The 20,411-nt window shown below is 41.2% G+C and overlaps 4 protein-coding genes across 4 annotated transcripts; 3 read left to right on the top strand and 1 right to left on the bottom strand.

The window, feature by feature from the left end:
* Window positions 1-11: 11 nt before the first annotated feature.
* Window positions 12-3,193, top strand: macir (macrophage immunometabolism regulator). The gene is made up of 2 exons (XM_062554641.1): window positions 12-88; window positions 2,459-3,193. Exon 2 carries the CDS (start codon window positions 2,472-2,474, stop codon window positions 3,171-3,173), a length of 702 nt encoding a protein of 233 aa, XP_062410625.1. The 5' UTR covers window positions 12-88; window positions 2,459-2,471; the 3' UTR covers window positions 3,174-3,193.
* A 6,449-nt stretch (window positions 3,194-9,642) lies between these two features.
* LOC134100345 (lysozyme C-like) lies at window positions 9,643-11,217 on the top strand. The gene is made up of 4 exons (XM_062553493.1): window positions 9,643-9,771; window positions 10,012-10,170; window positions 10,449-10,527; window positions 11,085-11,217. Exons 1-4 carry the CDS (start codon window positions 9,645-9,647, stop codon window positions 11,149-11,151), a joined length of 432 nt encoding a protein of 143 aa, XP_062409477.1. The 5' UTR covers window positions 9,643-9,644; the 3' UTR covers window positions 11,152-11,217.
* A 3,745-nt stretch (window positions 11,218-14,962) lies between these two features.
* LOC134100344 (lysozyme C II-like) lies at window positions 14,963-16,929 on the top strand. The gene is made up of 4 exons (XM_062553491.1): window positions 14,963-15,128; window positions 15,817-15,978; window positions 16,314-16,392; window positions 16,773-16,929. Exons 1-4 carry the CDS (start codon window positions 15,002-15,004, stop codon window positions 16,837-16,839), a joined length of 435 nt encoding a protein of 144 aa, XP_062409475.1. The 5' UTR covers window positions 14,963-15,001; the 3' UTR covers window positions 16,840-16,929.
* A 399-nt stretch (window positions 16,930-17,328) lies between these two features.
* Window positions 17,329-18,725, bottom strand: LOC134100343 (lysozyme C-like). Its single transcript, XM_062553490.1, has 4 exons — window positions 18,550-18,725; window positions 18,083-18,244; window positions 17,885-17,960; window positions 17,329-17,469 (listed from the first exon to the last, which is right to left on the bottom strand). Exons 1-4 carry the CDS (start codon window positions 18,662-18,664, stop codon window positions 17,406-17,408), a joined length of 417 nt encoding a protein of 138 aa, XP_062409474.1. The 5' UTR covers window positions 18,665-18,725; the 3' UTR covers window positions 17,329-17,405.
* Between the last annotated feature and the right edge of the window lie 1,686 nt (window positions 18,726-20,411).

Raw genomic sequence — 20,411 nt, 5'->3', positions numbered from 1 at the left:
GGTTACTACCATAGCTTTATTACATTGACAGATAATTTGGATCAGACAAGCAGAGGCGTGAGCGCAGTGTGGCGTTGCCGTCGAACAGGTCTGTTTTCTCTCTTATTCATTCATTAATGTAATGCTGTTGTGTTTATGTGGTATTCATATGTTATTATACTGTTATCCTTCATATCTGTCGATAGATTAAGAGTAACGTTAACCTAGCTGAAGCATCTAACGTTATTCTGGGGATTCGTTGTAATGGTGGGCAAGTGCATATTCTTCACACCTTATGATGGTTCACAACTTGGAAACCAAATTATGTACGTCTAAAAGGAACAGACTGGCACTGTTAAAATAGTTCGTCTATCACTAACCATTTTGTAAAGCATATTTTGAAAGGCCCAGTCCGTTTTCAGCGTTTTTCCATCAGCTAGCTAGGTCTACATGAACGAAGCCTGCAAGCACCAGGGAAAAAACAGGATAGAACTGGCTTCTCATCACAATGGAGATGAGATGTTGGCTAGCCATTAGCATGCTAATGTTGTGACATTTTAGATATCTCTTCTAACCCTCTGATAACGTCTGTACATTGGACACATTATCAATGGAGTTGTATTCCCATTGTAGTATTTCAGTAGGATTAGCGACTAGGCTAACTGCCCAATGCGCTGTGCTCCCTGTGCTGATGACAGCAGACACGATGACAGGTGTTTTCGGCAGAGCGCAGAACATGTATCAGGAAATTAAATTACATTTTCATCCCGTGTGCTCAGTTCAGCGAATTCATTCAGGTATTTGTGTTGAGTCCAAGGATAGATAACTCTTTGCTTGCAGGTAATTTAGCTACACCTGCAAGCTCTCAAAATGTAATAAAGGTTTAATGTCATTGTATCAAAGACTAAAACATCAGGACAGTCTAACGCTGTATGAGCCATTTTAAATTGTTTGATTTTGGGCTGTCATGCAGTAGGCCTCAGACTCCTACAAATGCATAACCATGTTCATACAATCTTTCCAAAAGTATGAAAGAAATGCCGCTATCTGAGGTGCGAAGGCAAATTAAGTGAAGAAAAATCCCAGGCCCTGGCCTATTCAAAACTAGTATCACTGGGTGGAAATCACTTCAGAAATCTCTGCCATTAAATGTCACAGTTGGCTACAGTAGGTATTCCGACACCAGTGATTCACTGCTTAGTCTACATGCACATGTATTGTCACATGGGCGGGGGATAGTCTTATCCGAAGCTTCTGTAAACAAGCAGGCTATAGGACCATTACAAAGGCAATGGACCTTAATATAGCTTGTGTAGTCTGTAGCCTGAGCTATTCCTGAGGTACACTAGATTGGATAGAAATAATTCTATCCTTTAGTTAGAATTAGGCCTTTTCTTCAAATGTTTTTAATTGATCTCAGATGAGTCACAGATATATTTCTGGTGTCTGACTCCAGAAATGTCTGACTCCATTTACATGTCTTTTAGCTTGTCAGAAATGGCCAACCAAATGGGAAGCTTCATGAAGCAAGCATGCATGTTCATTTGAACTTTGCTGCTTGATCCTTTCTGCGCTTGACTTTTTAAATCTTTTCTATTTTGCGTCTTGGCTCTTGCCCTGTACCACATGGGTAAAATCCACAGAATCTGACCCATATCTCTACGGCCCTTCTGGTGTTTTTATCATGATCTCATATGTGCGTTGCCCCAACTGCTGTTTTTTTTTTTTTTCCCCCAGTGTCTTGCTTTTGGCCGTCCTGCACCCGACCATATGGCCATGTTATTGTGGAGATGGCATGTGTTGTGGTGGGGACCAGGGTTTATCTCTAGTTATGGCCGAGATGAGATGAGTGCACAGAGATAGAAGGGATGAGATTGAGGCCTCGGCTTCAGCCATTAGAAAATGAGCTGTGCGCGTTGAGTTGGCGTTGATGTGGTCTTATCTGGGAAAAGTGTGTGTGTCTGTGTGTGTGCGTGTGTGTTCGTAGGCCATTTGCATAAAAGATACAGCTGAGGTCTGTGGAGGTAAAAAGGTGGATTTATCTAGGCTGTTAATCTCACAGTGCTGAACTGGGAGGATGGATGATGTAAATGGGGTGATGGTCTCACTTAACCCTTGTGTGGTGTTTTCCATATGTGTCTGACAAATCATCTGAGTATCTGTGAAACGTGCAGTAGGCCTAGATCTGGCATGGTTTGACTAACTGCTTGTGGTAACTGATGTTGTCTGCTTTGCTCCTCCCTCCTCTCTCCACCTTTCTGTCTTTTTCTCCTCCACCTTATTCTCTCACTTCCACTCTGGATTCTAACTATTCTCTCATCTGTTTTCCGTTTTATATACTTGGGTACTTTCCATCTCTCTCTTTCTTCACCCACCTCTCTTTATCTCTCTATTTTTCTTCCTTTCTTTCCTTCTTTCTTTTTCTTTCTCTTTCTTTCTTTCTCTCTCTCTCTCTGGGTCGCTGTCTGTGTCTTTCCAGCCCCAGCCAGGTCATGTCTTTAAAGATGGAGATGGATGTCAGTGGCGTGTCCAGGGCACCCATATCTGTTCTACCTGCTGCTGCGGCGGAGGTGAAGGCCACACTGAAGCCCGAGGCGGAGCGCCCGCGCTGCTCCAGCACCCCCTGCTCGCCCATCAAAAGTACTGTCTCAGGATACCAGATCCTGCAAATGAACTCCAACTACCTGGTGGGCTTCACCACCGGCGAGGAGCTGCTCAAGCTGGCCCACAAGTGGTCCGGCGGTGCCGATGCCGGACCGGACAGGCCCGCCGCCTTAGGCTCCACCTCTCCCGAGGCCTTGCCGGCGAGCCCTCTGAGGCGGCCCCTGGATGTGGGCCTGCACCGGGCCTCGCGCATCTACAAAGCCAAGAGCCGCTACTACCAGCCGTACGACATCCCCGCCGTCAACGGCCGCCGGCGGAGACGCATGCCCAGCTCAGGGGACAGCTACCTCAGGCCGGCCTGCGGCTCCGGGGTCGGGTTGGGCGCGGCGGGCGAGCCCAGCAAGGCCCTGCACGGGCCCCTGCCTCTGTGCCTGCTGAAGGGGAAGAGAGCGCAGTCCAAGTCCCTGGACTACCTCAACCTGGACAAGATGAACCTGAGGGAGCCGGCCGCGGACACCGAGGTGCTGCAGTACCAGCTCCAGCACCTCACCCTGCGCGGGGAGCGCGTCTTCACCCGCAACAAGACATGAAGGACCTGGACGGCGGACAAGGAGAGGATGGGGGGGGGGGGGGGGGATTGGGTGGGTGGTTTGTGGGGGCGAGTGGGAGACGCCCATGGAGACGGCCCCAGCAAAACAGTTCCTTTGAGGGAGCTGGTTGCCCCTTTCACAGCTCTTTGTGTTGCTTCTCTCCCGTCCCAGGCGATTTAAGACTCCTTGGTCCCTGCCATTACATGCACTGTTTCCAACTGGAGGGGTCGACCACTGCGGAACTCACTCGACCCACTCTTGTCAGTACGTCAATCTGTGAAACGATTCAAACAGGAATCTCAACTATCAAATCTTAAATTATAAAAAAAGGGGGTTATTTATCCAGATGGGTGGGGTAAATAGAATCAAACAAAAATGTGGAGGTTAGCAATAAATGGTATGCTTCAAAACTGCTACTGTTGTATGTGTGCGTATGCGTGCTCCAGTCTATTATAGCCAACCTTTTTCGAAGTTGTCATTTGGTTTTGGTTGCATTAAGATAGCCACTGTTGCAGAGCTGTGTGTATGTGTGTGTGTGTACTCTGTCACACTGCACACACCTGCTTAGACACGGAGAAGTCCCCAACTCCTCAGCCTCCATCTTTGAGGGGGACCCCACATAGCTCGCCTGTTCTGTTAAGTATTAGCCCTCTTTTAGCATTTCTAGCATTAGCGCCGTCGTAACAATCTCAGCGTGTGAGCTTACCTCTTCTGTAAACTTCTCTGGCACGTTGTGTGTGACGTGGCGCTGTTTTTATATACTTACTACACACGACTGTTACACAATCGTTGGGAAGGTGGGAGGGGAAGGGGGGGTTATTTAAAATGTTGAAGCGGATTTGTGCAGGGGAGGCTTATCTTAAGAAAACCCTGAGGTTAGATTAGCTCCTCTCACTCACACACAGCATTAATCTCCCTCTCAGCATTCCTTCAAGGAGCCATCCAGCTGGATGATGTTGGGATTATTTATTCCAGTGTCTCTATAAGAGTCTGTGATCGTTCTCATCAGTTTGCGTTTCGTCTGTTTCATATGTTCCGTTCCTCATCATCAGACCATAGGATTACAAAAAAAATGCAAACCTTTGAACGTTTTAAACTCTGTATTTCCCTCATGATCACTCTCTCTTGCTACATATTGAGACGCTGTATGTTTGTGCGTTGCCACAGAAACCAAAGGATGAGCTAAGGGTGCCCTGGGAAAAACTTGATGTAATTTTGTTATTGTTTTGATTATTTGAACTGCTTAGGACACTAGACAATCATTAAGCAGGGTTTCTACCCTACTTGAAGTACGAAGACAGTTTTCCTGGTAGGACATTAGTTCAGGTAATAATCCAAATTTACTGAGCCAATAATTAAAGCAAAATACTAGTTTTCTCTGAAAACCGGACTTCCATTGACCTGCCTTTATTTGAAATTAATTTTCATGTTTTGTTGGAAATGCCATGTCATTGTATTTGGTTTGAAAGAAAACTTTTTGGTACACAGTCTTTTCAAAACGAGACTAATGTTAGAGACATTGTGTTTTACCTTTTTAATAATGGTTTTGTGGTTCAGATATTAAGAATTTGCTAAGCTAAGGATAATGCTATTTGATATCCATCACTGGTTATACAGTGTTTCAGACCATTTAAATGAAAGACACCGTTGTGTGAAATAGATGCTGATAGCACCTAAGCCCCGTTCAGTTGGTTGATATTGTACATCTTGGTAGGCCCTCTAAGGGACCTTTTGGGTATCTTTTGGTATTAGTAGTGCAGCTGAATGTCTACTTTCATGTAAGTTATGTGTACTTTAACTGGAAATGCTCTCTGGGGGAAAATAAGACTGTTGTCATTTGGATAGCTTTGCAGTAATTTACTTTGCAGGTTATCGGTTACACACACAAAAAAAAGTTGTGCATTATATTGCAGTGAATTTGTCAATATTATACTCTACATCAATTGCCCGGTAGTTATAGCATCATTTTGAAATATGCCACGCTCATGTTGAATATTGCCACTCAGGACAAAGTCTGATTTAGTAGTATGTAAGTTATATCACTTTGTGATTTGATCAATGACCTTCATCAAGTATAAGTAATCACACAACTGACCAATGAGTTTGCCAATAAGAGACAAGTATACAATATTCAGAATTAGGGAAAATAGGTATATCAATATAAGGTTTTCTGTTACTTGTAACAAACATTAAGTTCTACAGACATGGGTGAAACTGACTTCTGCATGATGAGTTCAAAGGCATTAGAAACTTGTATCACAGGTTGCAGTGCCTTCTATGAGGAAATAACTTTGACCTGTTCTTGATAGGTTAATGTGAGATTTTTTTTTGTTTTGTCTGTTTAGTTACCAGGTTGTAATTTATTTAGAACATAGGTTGTATGGTACACGTTAGGCCTCATGAATCCAGTGTAGCGTAGTTTGACTGCTTTTTTGGGCCTTCATTTTATTTTCTCTTTTTTTTCACTCTGTCTCTAAACCCTGCAACGCATTTCTGTGTCTGACGTTTACTGACCTTACACTTGACATCATTAATAAAACACAAACTTTAAAGTGACTGTGGTTGATTGTTTTATAAGATCATATAGCATGGGCATAGCATATAAAAGGGAAGCAATTGTGATTAGAGCAGCAATTAACGATTATTTTTCATCATTGATTAATTATTTGTTCAAATGCCTTTTCAAATGTGTTTCCTCCACACGCCAAAAAAAAAAAGATTTACATTACAGTCAGAGGAGTAAAGTGAAGCAGGAAATCCAGTAGAAGGTGGTTTGGTGTGGTGGCTACAACGATGATCTGAGGTGAGATACTGTAGGGAGGGGCCCCCCTTCCTTGGCCATGGAGACCTCTGATCTGTTGGGTAGGTGAGATTGAATGTTTTGATGTTTATGTGTAACAAATTCCTGTTCGCTAGAAGTATTTTTCGGTAGACACACATAACAACTCAGATATTTCTCAGGTATTGGGACTGTGGGATGATGCACTGAGTCAAATACTGAAATAAGTTTGAAGATGATATAAGTGAATCTATCCTACATATCTTTGCCATCTATCTATAAATGAACGTCTGTTATTCGCATATCTCTTGAACCGTTCTTCCGATTGATTCCAAACTTTTGGCTGGTGTCTTGCTAAGGGCAAGAAATAAAGAAGCGCGCTCAACACCTTAGTGCTTCGAACTGGGTGCTTAAACTTACTTGATACTAAATCATAAACATTGGAAATAAATAAAGCAAGCACACGGCAGTCTTAATTGAAATGCACAAATAAGTGCATTTCAATACATATTCCAAAACTCATATCATTTTTATATGCCAGTGAAACCATTATAAGATCCTTGCTAAATCGGTGTAACCTGAATCATATAAAACATTGTAACCTGTAAGGACTATATATGATGTTGTATGTATGTTGAAAACGAGAAAGGGGCCACTTTCAAGAGTAAATCATACAAGTTTTGTATATAAAACACATTGCTGGCATATACGTTTTTTCTATATCTTTTCCATATGGGTTTTATCTTTATGTACATCAGTGAGGATCGAGGCCCAAGGAGCGAGGGAGGACGTATAAACGCTGAATGAGAGGCACCTATGGCTACCAGCCACACCCAGCACCCGCTTCCAGAAGGAGGGTTTGGCTGCTGCATTCCGTCAGTAAAACTCATAGGAAATGTGGAGTGAGATAAATATAACGCTAAATATAAAGCTATACCCTTCACAAGGCCCATGATGCAGCAATGTGACAAGCAGACCTGAAAGCACATACACCTGTTTAATAGTGTCTACAACCCAGTGGAACAGCCTGGACTTCGACAAAGACCTGCAGAAGCGCCCAGTATCAAAGCAGACAAGAGCTGATCACACTTCCTAAAAGGCTGAGTTTGTCAGATGTCTTCTGCTAAGGTCCCAACGGGGAGAGTAGAGTGACCGCAGCTGGACAGACTGGGACAGATGAAACTCAGACAGGACATTAGACAGGAAAGCCAGGTTAGGGGGTGGAGAGCTACCCTCAACCCATCTGACAAAAACCTGCAGCAGTCACTGTGAACCAACAGTAACAGGTCAGGTTAGATCAGCATCGTCAAGAAGCCCTAAGGGCAGAAGCTGGAATGCACCAAGGAGGACCAATTCCAAGTCCTAAGGTGGGATAGAAGGGCCAGGTATTGCGCATCGTGAACCTTCGGGCACCTCTAAGGAACCAGAAAATCAGGGAGCAGCCCTCCTTGCTAAATGCACATTCTACAATACAAACAGCCTTTGTTGCTGCTACCATGCCTGGCTGAGTAACAGCACATGCCTCCAGCTGGGACCCCAGGAACAGCCGGATGTACTGGCCAAGTAGGAGTCCATCTTGCAAGCCTCACACCACCAAGCCTCACATAAACACCTGCCATCAGTAAGAGTAAACTACCCTTGTTCACACAGGTGTACTGCATTGTCTGCACCAAGGGCTCTGGCAAAACTAAGGCCAAGAGCCTGTCCCTTATTCATGGGTTTCATCAGGTCCCTTTCCACAGGGGTATAAAATCTATGCAGTCTGCATAGATTATGAATGCAGACTGCATGGTGCTTGATTAATACCCATGTGGAAAGGGGACCTGATGAAAACCATGAATAGGGGCCAGGCAACCATGATAATCTCTGGACCTCTAAGTCCTTCACTGCCTTTTCTGCCATCTAGTGGGCACATGTGAACGAGGACCTTGTTGCATCTGCTCTCATGTTTGGGTCACATTGCATTGTACTACCACAGAGGGGCGCCAAGGTAAAATTTGACAATTAATACCCTACCACAAAGACTTACAGTATGCGTGTCATACAGTACTGCTTGTACAGTGTACACCAGGGTCCTTACTGTCCTTACTGCCACAATGTAGCCTATCTATTTGATCAGCGTCATAGACTTTTTGGGAAGAGTCTTTGCCACTTTGTTCCAAATGTAGAAATAAATGATCGGCAGTAATTAATGATTGTATACCAACACCATATCTGGCTAATTCCACAGGAAATTTCATAGCATGTTAAGGTGACTGGGCTTTATTGTTGCATTATAGTAGCCTGGAAAACCAGCGCCAACTGCTGGACGGCAAAATGTTTTGCCTGCATTTGGGTCTGGCCTCGGACCATTGAACATTTTGAAAACACTGCCCTGAATCTGGCAGATGGCAACTAAACCAATCACAACGCAGAGATGTGTTTTGAATCAACGCGGGCGGGGCAGAGGGCTCTGGGGCGGGGTTTTGAGGGAGCGTTGGCCTATAGGCACAGACACGGTTTGATAGACAACGGGTTGTGCTCATCAACAATGTTCCGTTGTATCCATTGATCGAGGCCAGACTAAATTAGACATCCAATCCATTTAGGCTGGTTTATCAGGCTAGCATTATAGTGTATTTAAAAGTAATTTACTTTTAAACTATTGTACTATTTACAATTATATGAATATTTTTGTTTATGCTTTGATACATTTAAGCAAAGTGCTGTCCACTGTATGTCTATAAGGTCAAGTGGCGGAGGATTGCAAAACCTAGTTTTGTGCAGAAGGACCCACTCAACTACCTCTTTGGAATTGCACTTCCTTGTCAGACTTTCCCTGATTTCACTGAAGTGTACGCAACACTGTCTTCAAAACAATGTTCTGTCAACAAAGAGCACTTTCATCACATCAGTTATGAAACAGTATTGCTTCTGTAATGTAGAAATGCTTCTGCTATCATCAGGTGCTCTTTTGACTTTCATAGAGTTGATAACGTTCATACTGGTGTTGCAGTTAGCTACACTTTTGTTACAGTATGTGTGGGGATAGGTTATTAGGTTGTCTGAAGGTTTGAAGTAATGTTTAACCACATCAGGATTTTATTTGATCACAATTTACATGATCATTTCCCCTTATCTGTTAGTTGTGATCAGAAATCACCAGTTTTGCACACTGGATTGTGCAAAACTATATAATCGATGTATCAATTGACACATCGGCAGGGCCTTGATTCAAGACTACTAGGCCCAAACACTTGACCTTGGACTGTAAACATACATCCTTCACAAACCCCTTCTGTTTACAGAGCATGAAGGTGTTGAAGGACTCGGTACTACTTGGCGACAAACTGACTGGATTGTTGAAGTCAACAATGGCCACAGGAGATTGTTAAATAAAGTGTTTCTCCTTCCTGCTGTTTTAAGTGTGGCATGAACACGCCCTCTGCCCCTCAGCTCCATTAAATTCTCCCTTATCAAAAATATTCCATAGCTCAAAAAAATGCTGAGTAACTCTACATTTAATGTTATCATGTTGACTCTGATTGTGTTCAAAATAATTATGTAAGCCTGACTGGACTAACTTCTTATCTAAACATCTAAAGACACATACAACATTCAGCCAGCATTACGCTGACATATATAAAAGAGGTAGGCTACCTCAGATCAGTCAAGTGTAGTTTCTTCTTCACAAAAAAGACACCCAGAGCATCATGCGAGCTGTTGTGCTTCTCCTCTTGGTGGCCTCGGCCTATGCCAAGGTGTATGAACGCTGTGAGCTGGCTAGGACACTCCAGGCTAATGGAATGGATGGCTACTGGGGAGTTAGTCTTGCCAACTGTAAGTGGTTGCTTTTGGACACAGGAATTCTGGTGTTGTTCTGAAAGCAATACCTTACAGTAAGTCTTAATATGATGGAAATGTAAGACTTACTGTCAGGTCAGTCCTTGATTGTCAATATTTCATTCATCTAATAGATTGTTCAGAAACTTTAATGTGTTTTTACAGCTCTATTCAATGCAGAAAGCTGCATTTTGGTGTAAGATTATCTGCAGTTTAAGTGTCAAGAGGTTTTCCCAGGGATGTGCCTTGCCTATTGGGAGTCTGGATACAATACTGGTGCCACCCACCACGACACGGATGGATCAACTGACTACGGAATCTTCCAGATCAACAGCCGCTGGTGGTGCAGCGATGGTCGCTCAATATCCTCAGATGCCTGTGGAATCAGCTGCTCAGGTCAGTGAGGACTGTAATTCTTCAAAAAGTGTTTTGCCCTTAAAAGTTTTAGACCTTATGCATTCACCTAATACATCTTCATTGTCTTACTACAGTGTCTTTAATATTGACTATTTCTACAGTTTTCTCTTGAAAAACCCAGAAAATTGCAAATAAAAGTTCCGGTAATGTAACCAGACATTATAAGATGTGGAACTAACGTTTGCATTCTTTCTGCTCAAACAGTTGAATTCATTTTCTAACAAATAATCAAATCATTAATTTGTTCATTCGTACAGAGCTAATGAGCCCCAATCTGAGTGCGGCCATTACATGTGCCAAGCGTGTCGTGAGAGACCCCAACGGCGTCAGTGCCTGGTAAGAGCCAAACTAGTGGAGCCAATCAGATTGTTCACACAGATGTTACATAACTGTCACAGTAACTGCAGGTGGCAAGGTGAGTTTGTGTGTGTGTGTGTGTGTGTGTGTGTGTGTTTGTAGGGCTCAAACTCCTACAAGGACCTCAACTGATTTGACAACCTACACAAAGCATTTACCAATTGAAGGATTAACTTAAGTATTGCTAGATCCAATGATTTCTAATGGTTTATGTTGGGTTGTACGTGTAATTTCATCATGGCTAGTTTGACATATTCTGAATATTTGGTATAAAAATATAGCAAAGCATATATAAAATTATCATGAAACGCTGGCTGGGCTACTTCTAAAAGACTAACCCAGAGATGACTGGAGCACTCGGATGAAATAAACTTTTTTTATTGTGGTGCACAAACGACTGACGTTTCGACGCACGGCGTCTTCTTCAGAGTATTGAATATGATAAAATTATCATATTACATTTTAATTATTATATTTTGTATATATCTCCTCAAATCTGTCTCTTTTTTTATGATTTTTTGACCCTTCTCTTGCAGGGTGGGCTGGCGTCTTCACTGTGAGGGACGGGACTTGAGCTCATATGTGGCTGGCTGTGGGGTCTGAACAGCATCTTGTAATTGGAGAATGTTTGAATATTCATTAAAGCCAATAAAGATTCTGAATGTGAACCACACTACATTGATGTACTCTGGAATACCTTTGGTGAAAGGGGAACTGACATTGAGGCAACACGATCCAAAGTGTTATTCTTGAACGTTCTGCATTGTCACATCCCATAATTAAGCCATGTATCATCATTGCTTTAGACCAGAATTTCCCAACTTCACCACAGCATGCTAAGGGCAGTGTCCCTTTTCTAAGTTTGACGTGAAGTCCACCCATAGGAAGACTACTTATGTTGTCATGCGAGTAAAAGTTGACTTTTCTCTTTTATGATTCCCTTTAGACATGTCTAAAGTTGGAAAAAGTCAACTGAGGGAGCGGAAATGGTCAACATTTGTAAATCTCAATCTTTTAGATATGTGCCAAATTTATTGTATGCCACCCTGTAGACAACTCACTAACATTAGATCTGTCTTTTCTGTTTCAGCATCCCCTAGAACATGTCTGAAAGTGGAATAAATAAATACAAACAATATAAGATACTGAGGAGGAACATTACGAAATGGACCCCATGACTATGACTATGACCATTGACCCCCATGGCCTTGAGTACCTAATAGCAGATGTTCATTCTCACTACAGGACATGAGGATTATTATGCTATGACTTACACAAAAACCTCCCAGATGTGAAACGTTTTCTCCACCAAGTTAAAGGTGCTCTATAAGCAATGTTGGGCAATTGAATTGAAACTCTCCAAAAAGTGTTTTTTTTCGGTTATTGGCTGGAACACTGTTATGTTTCATGGTGCAGGTTGCACCAGTTTGTTTTTGTTGCCGTTTGTGCATCTTAGGCTGTCTAAAGAGATCGTGTTTTGTCACAGTGTGTTCAGAGGACTGGCAGCTAGCAGATAGTGAGGACATGTTTACTGTGTGTGACAAATAGAAAAGTTTTTTGTTTGCACCTTTAATTAATTCCATATATTGGGACACCTTACAGGATGTTACTCTGTTTTTCTCCCATGTGGCCAGTCATGTACAGTGGATGTAGGCAATAGCATGCTTTTGTAGCACAAACAGGGAAATGCAGTTCAGTTTGGTTAACTGCAGTTGGTTACAGAAAATGATGTATACAGTAGATGTTCAAAAAAGGCCTATTATATACTACTGTGCAGAAAAAGCCAGTGTGAAATAGACACTGGGCATGTGGTGTGTGAAGGTTGTATGTATGTTCCAAAAAAACATTAATAAGTTTAATTCCAATCTGTTATGGAAATGTGTCTTAATAGCGTAAAATGTATGTAGGTCAAGATTGTACTTTCTGTAGACAAGGGCCATCTGAATGCAGCAAGTGTTTGCGGCCAGAGAAACGTTCTCTGTCAGCTATTTATTCCTCATAACTCAGGTTTTACTAACCAGCAGTCTGTCAGTCAGCTCTTAAGCTTATTTTGCTTATCTCAGGTTTTTGTTTGTTTTGCCGAATGCTGCCATCTGAAGAATAGCAGTTGCGGACAGTTATTGGGGTTGTGACCAAGCTCCACGAGTAGGTATGTTTGCTTAGTTTCTTTTAAAAGTTGGTATTCCATGATTATTGTGTGTGTATTTTTGTGTTTTCAAATGACTAATTACTTATTTCAATTTACTTATTTCAATTAAATAGGCCTACATTTTTCAAATCAGTATTTTGTACTTTATTTTGTTACATTTCATGAGCCAGTATTTGTAGTTTGTTTAAGCAATAAGCCCCGAGAGGCCGTGGTTTACACTGTTTTACCGAACAGCTTAGGGGCGTTGTTAGGCACAACTCGAAGCGTCGACTGAGAAAGTTAAATGATGATTAATTTTTACTTAATATAAACATTTGACAACTGACTCACTAAATCAAACCAGTCTAGCTCGCTAGGTTAAGTAATCTGGCTTTTCAGTGTCCAAATTTTCAACATCACAGGACAGTTCAGTCCACAAACATAAAGATCTAGGGATTTAATGTAATTCCAAACACAGGGAATAGCCAAAGAATTCAGTCCATGAGAGAAGTCCACTTAAAAAGAATATCCAACACAGTCATTCCACACAGAAATTCAGCAGAATAGAGCCCATCCTGAGCTTGACCCAGCACTATAGATCATGACCAAGCACTATAGATCATGACCAAGCACTATAGATCATGATTAAGCACTGAAAGCTCAGCTTGAATACTCAACAAATGCGTCATGCGATCACCAGGTGCATCGATTCATTGAATCACAGGTAAACTGAGAAGCTCAGGCAAAAGGTGTTTGAGAATAATGCCTCCATCTAGTGGTGACTATCAGGAACTTTATGAAGTGGATATGTGTGACACAAGCGTATGAAGATATAGAGCGGAAATATAAAAATTATTCATGTAAATTAGGCCTACATTGTTTATCAAACTGTTTGACCATATGTCTTCAAAAAACCCTTGAATACACTACTCTTACACACTCCACTTCATTCCTGAAACCTACTTCTGTTCCAGTTTTCATCTTCCATTAATTCCGTTTACATATAACTTAATGCAGTCTCAATAGGCTAACTTGACTATTCTTCAACTTAAATTACTTTCAAAATGTTTACAATTCTTCATCTGATAGGAACACTTTTACATGGCTCAGGATGCATCATGAACTGTCTGTTCGTCCGACTTCCATCACTTGAAACCATTTAAAATCAATACACCCCAGCTTTGGCCGTAAATGGAAAACCAATTTTTGGAATACTGAAGTGTCCTTCCGACGTCCATTCTTGGCTCACAAAGTAAGGTGGATGTACTGCGTAAAGGCCATAACATACTATTTTTTATTTTCTTTCAGAACTGTCCTGCATCAGCCATGGTCAGGGTTGGGACAACTGATGCTGGATGTCATTACACTACTCAGCATAATCTTCTTTGTCTCCCCCAATTCATTGAGTGATTATAGAGCATGTATGTGATTGTTATGCTTGTGTCCTTTTCCACATTCGATGTTGCATTCCAACTGTCACAGTACAGTAACTGTAGCAAACTGTAGCAATCTCTTAATCTCACAAATGATTCAACTCATTTGACAACCTGTAATACTGTAATTAGGGCTTGCTGCTTGATTGAAAATAATCATATTAGAATTTCTCAATTTCAAAAAACTGTACATTTAAATCATCATTGTGTATTGAGTTTATTCACTGCAGGGACAGGACCTGAGCTCAAATATCGCCAGCTGTGGGGTCTGAACAGCACCTTGTTATTGGAGAATGTTCTAATGTTCATTAGAGCAAATAAAAGATTCTGCATGTGAACCTCATACATTGATGTGCGCTGTAATACTACCCTTTGATGAAAGGGGAACTGACACTGAAGCAACACTATCCAAAGTCCTGTTCTTAAACGTTCTGCATTGTCACATCCTATAATTAAGCCATACAGTATATCATCATTGCTTTTGTCCAGAATTTCCCAACTTCACCATAGCATGCTAAGGGCAGTGTCCCTTTTTCTAGGTTTGATGTTCTGTAAAGTCCATGCACAGGAAGACTAGGCCTACTCATGTTGTCATGCGAGTGAAAAGTGGTGGAGTGGTGGTGAAATGCAAGCTGTGAGTTACATTAATAAAGTTCACAAGAGCTTCTCATCTCATCTATCAGTTCTCTATTCTGTCAAATCTTTGAGTTTGTTTATTTGCACACAGTCAAATCGGTGAAGAGGAGCATTGCCTAATATATCAACAAAAGAGGAAACGAAAATAACATTGTTTTGCCAGTTCTGCTGGCTCATGTCCAATATCCTCTTTTTGCTGTACAAATAGCAGCCTTTGTTTTCCTCTCCAGCGTAGACCGACCCCTCTGACTGCAACATGCGGGCTGCTGTGCTTCTCCTGCTGGTGGCTGTAGCCAGCGCCAAAGTGTACGACCACTGTGAGCTGGCCAAGACTCTTAAGGCTGCTGGAATGGATGGCTACCGTGGAGTTAGCTTGGCTGACTGTGAGTAGTTGTTCCTGAGTTATCTGTATTGGGTCGCTGAGATTAATCTTGTCCATGAGTAAAGGATACATTACATTAAATGTTACATAGGCTTAGTGAATATTTGCCATGGTAAAGTAGTTTGGACTTTTTTTGTAAAATTTTTTTGTGATATTTCAGTCACAGACAGGAGCAATTCGTCTCTCATGGACTGAATTCTTTCGATCTTCTCTGTGTTTGGAATTACGCAGTCCTGGATCTTTATGTTTGTGGACTGAACCGTTTGTGGACAGAATCCGCAAATTGTGGATTCTCTTTTGTGAATATTTCCCTATGCGGAATAAACACTAATACACTGAATCTAAAGCCTAGCCTCTTGGCTATGGCTATGGCTATGGTTATTTAGCAGACGCCTTTGGGAACTATCCGTTCCCAATTACTTTTCGCTCTGATTACATTTATTGTCCTGTGCCTCCAGGACTTACTACGTAATATGGAAATATTTTTGACAATTCTCTGCCTCTGTATCTGCGGTCAAAACTACACCCTGTTTCTGACATATAGGCCTACAATATCGTTCCTAGGCCTGTGATGTTAAAATTGAAAATGTCGTCATGTCAGAGTTGATAGATAGATACTGTAGACAGAGAATTTTCGGACGAGTCCCACTGAACTTCTAGAACATTCTAAAATCTCCATCTGCACCCAGGGGTCTGTCTGTCCAGATGGGAATCAAGCTACAACACCCAGGCAACCAACGTCAACACAGATGGCTCCACTGACTACGGCATCTTCCAGATCAACAGCAAGTGGTGGTGCAATGACGGGAAAACCCCAAGGGCAAAGAATGCCTGCAACATCAACTGTTCTGGTCAGCTGCTGCTAGATAATAGACATCACCTCAAACCATTTCCTCAGTAGATCGTGTGATTTACAATCAGTTCATCACAATACTGTCTGTGCATCATGTGTGCTGTCCATGCGGGGGGCTCTCTGCCCTTTCACCTTTGGTGTTCCACTGTGTGGTTCTGCAGTGACTGTGCAGAACACTGAGAGATTCTTCTCCACGCTGTTGTGAACAGTCAACATTTCATGATATTTATAGTGTTGTGGAGTGATTACAGAGAATCTATTGTGTTGTATCTATTGTATTACTCTCTATTAGTCTATGCTTTTGATCACTGATGTTCCTGATCTTGTTTCCAGCTCTGCTGACTGATAACATCCAGACAGCCATCACATGTGCCAAGCGTGTGGTCAGAGACCCTAATGGAATCCGTGCCTGGTAAGAACAAGTGCACAGACGTAAACACTCTTTACAAGTTCTTCTCAAAATGGCTATATACTGTAGCACAATTACTATAGAACCCTTTTGACTTTTATCTTTTAACTTCAGCATCAGGTCAAGGTGAGTCTTAACCCTGACATGAGGCCAAAGGTTTTTAAACTGTTATCATAGGCCAAAGTAGTTCCAGAATGTCCTTCATTGAGGTTTAAGGCTTTGTGGATAAGCTCATATTTGTTTTCATAGGAGATTTTGAATGGCCCACCATCGTCTTTTAGGAACTATTTGGTTTTTTTTTTTTAGACAAAGGGGACTGTGTCATGTTGAGTTTTTGATTACATTCACAACACATGCTACTTTTTTTGTTTCTCTATTTACAGGGTGGCTTGGCGTAATCACTGCCAGGGTCAAGATCTCACCCAGTACCTTGCAGGCTGTAGATTATAGTTCACATCACATTCCAATAATGTTTGCTTGTTGTTTTATATACATGTACTCACCAAATTCTTTTAATGAAATTAAAGGTTTTGAATTCTCCTTATTGTACTGATGTTTATATGAAAAGATCCCTCTTCAATGACCAATACATGGAATTATTCCATGATTTAAACTCATATTGCTGTTTATTGCTTTGAAACAAACTTGGCTGATTGAAAGTAGTTACTAGGCCTACCATTCCTACTAAAAGGCTAGCTAAGGCCAACTGACAGAATTATACTGTTATTAGTTGTTTGTCGGTAATTCAGTCCGTCAATTAATCAATCAATCAATCTGGTGGTACCTTATGTAGCAATATGTCTCCTCAGAAAACACTCAAAACGTACACACTTCCATGTTGATTTTAGGGAAAATTTCACTAAAGCACAATGGAACAAGAAATAAACCGTTTTCTCAAAGATATGCTGGGGTGGTGTGTGGGGCAATGATAAGCAGAAGTGAGGTGGTTGCACATAGCATACTTTATTAAGTTCAATGGGCATGAGATCATCATAAGCAATGTTATCTAGCACTCATTAAACCCCACAGCCTCTAATGTAGCTGCTTGTGTCTCCCTGGCAGTGGTTCCTCCAGGCCACCCTGAAAGAGAGAAAATACAAATAAACTGAAAATAGTATGGAAGGACTTGAGTGACTTTTATGAAGAGTGCTGCAGGGTGTCTGTTCATTTAAGTACACACGATAAATTGGAAAAAGTTCCTTGCTGTACAGTTTAACATATCTGCATATTTTATGTATTGTTGTCAATTAAGATGCAAATAGAACAGGAATGAAGGCATTATTAACTCTTTCCTAATTTACCTATCTATTAAAGGCTAGTGCACACTTTTCTGAATCAAAATGACTTGTGGAAAAGAATTTGCTTACTTATTTGTGTACATCATATCACTACAATATATTTGTCCCGTGCTCAATCTTTGTCTATTAAACAGATTTACTACTGTACTCAGTTTTTGACTGCAGTGCATATACGTAAATATTTAATTCATTCTTACCAGGCACTCATTCCCTGGTCTCTGGCTATGATCTTGGCACAATTGATAGATGCCTGGATATTATCAGAAAGTAGGGCTAAACAAGAAATAGATTACATTTAAATCACAGAGCACCAATACGTACGTATTTCATTCTGTAAGGTATTCATTTGTGTTTGAAGTTCTATGTAATGCTTATTATTCAGAAGAGCAACTCACCTGAGCAGGAGACCCCACAGCCATTTGACCCTCTAAATTTGGGGTCATTGCACCAATAGTGGTTGTTGATCTGGAAGATGCCATAGTCAGTGGAGCCGTCTTGATTGTGACGATTGATTGCCTGAGTGTTGTAGTCAGACTCCCATTTGGCTAAGCAGACCCCTGGATACAACATACGATTGGAACATGTTTACGTAGCTCAGGACATGGCCTTTTTTGGTTCTGAGACAAGGGCAAGCCATATGCACAGGTTTCTGTCATTCCCTGCTCAACAAGATGCTCATGCATTCTATCTGCCAGTGGTGTCAGGGAACACACACAAATCCTATGGAAAGCAAAGACAAAAGCTCCTCTCTGATAAATCTATAGAAACACATCTACAAAACACAGAATGGCATGTAAGATAGCATGTTTACAAAATCCCCAATTACCAAATCGATAAACTCCATAACTATATAGCTACTCACAGTCAGAGAGGCTGCCACCTATTCCGGCAGACTTCAGTTTCCTTGCCAGGTCACATCTCTCGAACACTTTGGCACTGGCTACAGCCACAAGCAGGAGAAGCACAACAGCTCGCATGTTGATTCAGAGGAGTTGGTTTGGTCTACGTTGATGATGAGAGAGAGCAGGAGGGGATATTTATACTCCTCAGTCTTCAGCTCAAAGAGGTCAAGGTTAACTTTCATTTTGAGTTCTTCATGGCATGATTATGTCAAATGATCCAGTTTCATTTTGAAACTGAAAGATACGTTTATGAAGTTGAGGCTTTGTCAGCCTTAAAGAGACCCTATGCAACTTTTTCATAGTCATAAAATCGCTTAGAAATCGTTGTTTTGCTTGACTGACCAGTTTTATCGAAAACAGTAACATTTCCTCCCGCCCCCAGTGTCCCTATTCGCTATTGCAACCTTGCAGTTTGTTCAGGAGACAATCGTTCCCTGTTTACATCTGGAAGGCTGAGATGCATAAAGAACAAGAACCACGCTTGCAATGTAGGCTATATATTTACAGTATACAGTATATAGCCTTTATATGTATAAATATACACGCTAAAGCTGTCGGGGAAGCTCTGCAGAGAAATATGCAAGCAAAACGAGCGAAAATGAAAAACGAAACCGAAACTGAAATTGCCAATCCTGCATAGATTCTCTTTAAATGGGAATAAAACTGATAACAGAAACAGCTGATAATACAAAGTGCACGAAGAATGCATGAAATGTATAACAATTACTTGGTCAACTTAGTTTACAGAATTGTTCCTGTCTGAACATGTGGCATGTGGAAAGTAGCCTACTGAAAACCCTGCAAACTATTTGGACAGTAAATGCATATTTGCACTATGTGTATAGGTAATTATTCCTTCACCGAATTAGGGAAAAAGAAGATTATGCTGAGTAGCAGCCAAGGGCGTAGGTTTGGACGCTTTGGTAGGGACACACGTGATAGCAGCAGTGTAATGACACCCAGCATCAGTTGTTGAGTTCACTCAGATGAGGTTATGCAAACAATTAAACCCCACCGCCTGACACAGACTCCCACTGACGCAGGATGCAGGACAGCTCTGAAAGAAAAGGGGAATAAAGTATGTTATGGCCTTTATACAGTACACACCTTATTTTGTGAGCCAACAATGGACATTGACAGGACACCTCAGAAATCTGCTGAGACTGGGATTGTTCTGAATTTAAGTGGTTTCATTTCATGGTCTGATCAACAGACATTGTCTGATGCATCCTAAGCCCTGTAAAAGTAAACTTATATTATATCAAATATAACTAGTGAGAAAGATTTAAAAAAAACATTTCAAAGGTAATATTTAGAATACAGCTCGAGAAAAAAAACAAAAAACAAGTCACCACTACAAATGTTTCTGATGTACTCCATGGTTGCTGAGGGAGTGACATTCAAATGAGTTGATGTCATATTCAAATTTGCAGTGGTCTCTTTCATTTTTTTCCAGAGTTGTATATGGAAGAATATTCAAGTTAGTCTGCACTAACTTATTTGTCAACAGAATGAACATAAGATGAGAACTGGAACAGAAGTAGGTTTCAGGATTAATGTGGATGAGCCAATTGTAAACTGTAAAGCTTCCGTTCATTGTTGTATGTTTCATATGTATGTAACAATGACATTGGTATAAATAATCAAATACATGTATTTCCACTCCATATATATCTTTTTGCTTGTGTAAGAATATGAGGAACATAAAGCATAGAGAATGATACATAATATCATTCCTTGGCCCATGATGTGTGGATGATGTTGAATTGAATGTTGTTGCATCGGGGTTTTTTTTTTTAAAGATAGATAGATACACTATATT

The sequence above is a fragment of the Sardina pilchardus genome, chromosome 14, assembly GCF_963854185.1.
Source record: "Sardina pilchardus chromosome 14, fSarPil1.1, whole genome shotgun sequence".
In the NCBI taxonomy this organism is placed as follows: Eukaryota; Metazoa; Chordata; class Actinopteri; order Clupeiformes; family Clupeidae; genus Sardina; species Sardina pilchardus.
Note: the sequence above shows the minus strand (reverse complement) of the source record. Positions and strands in the feature narration are given on the sequence as shown.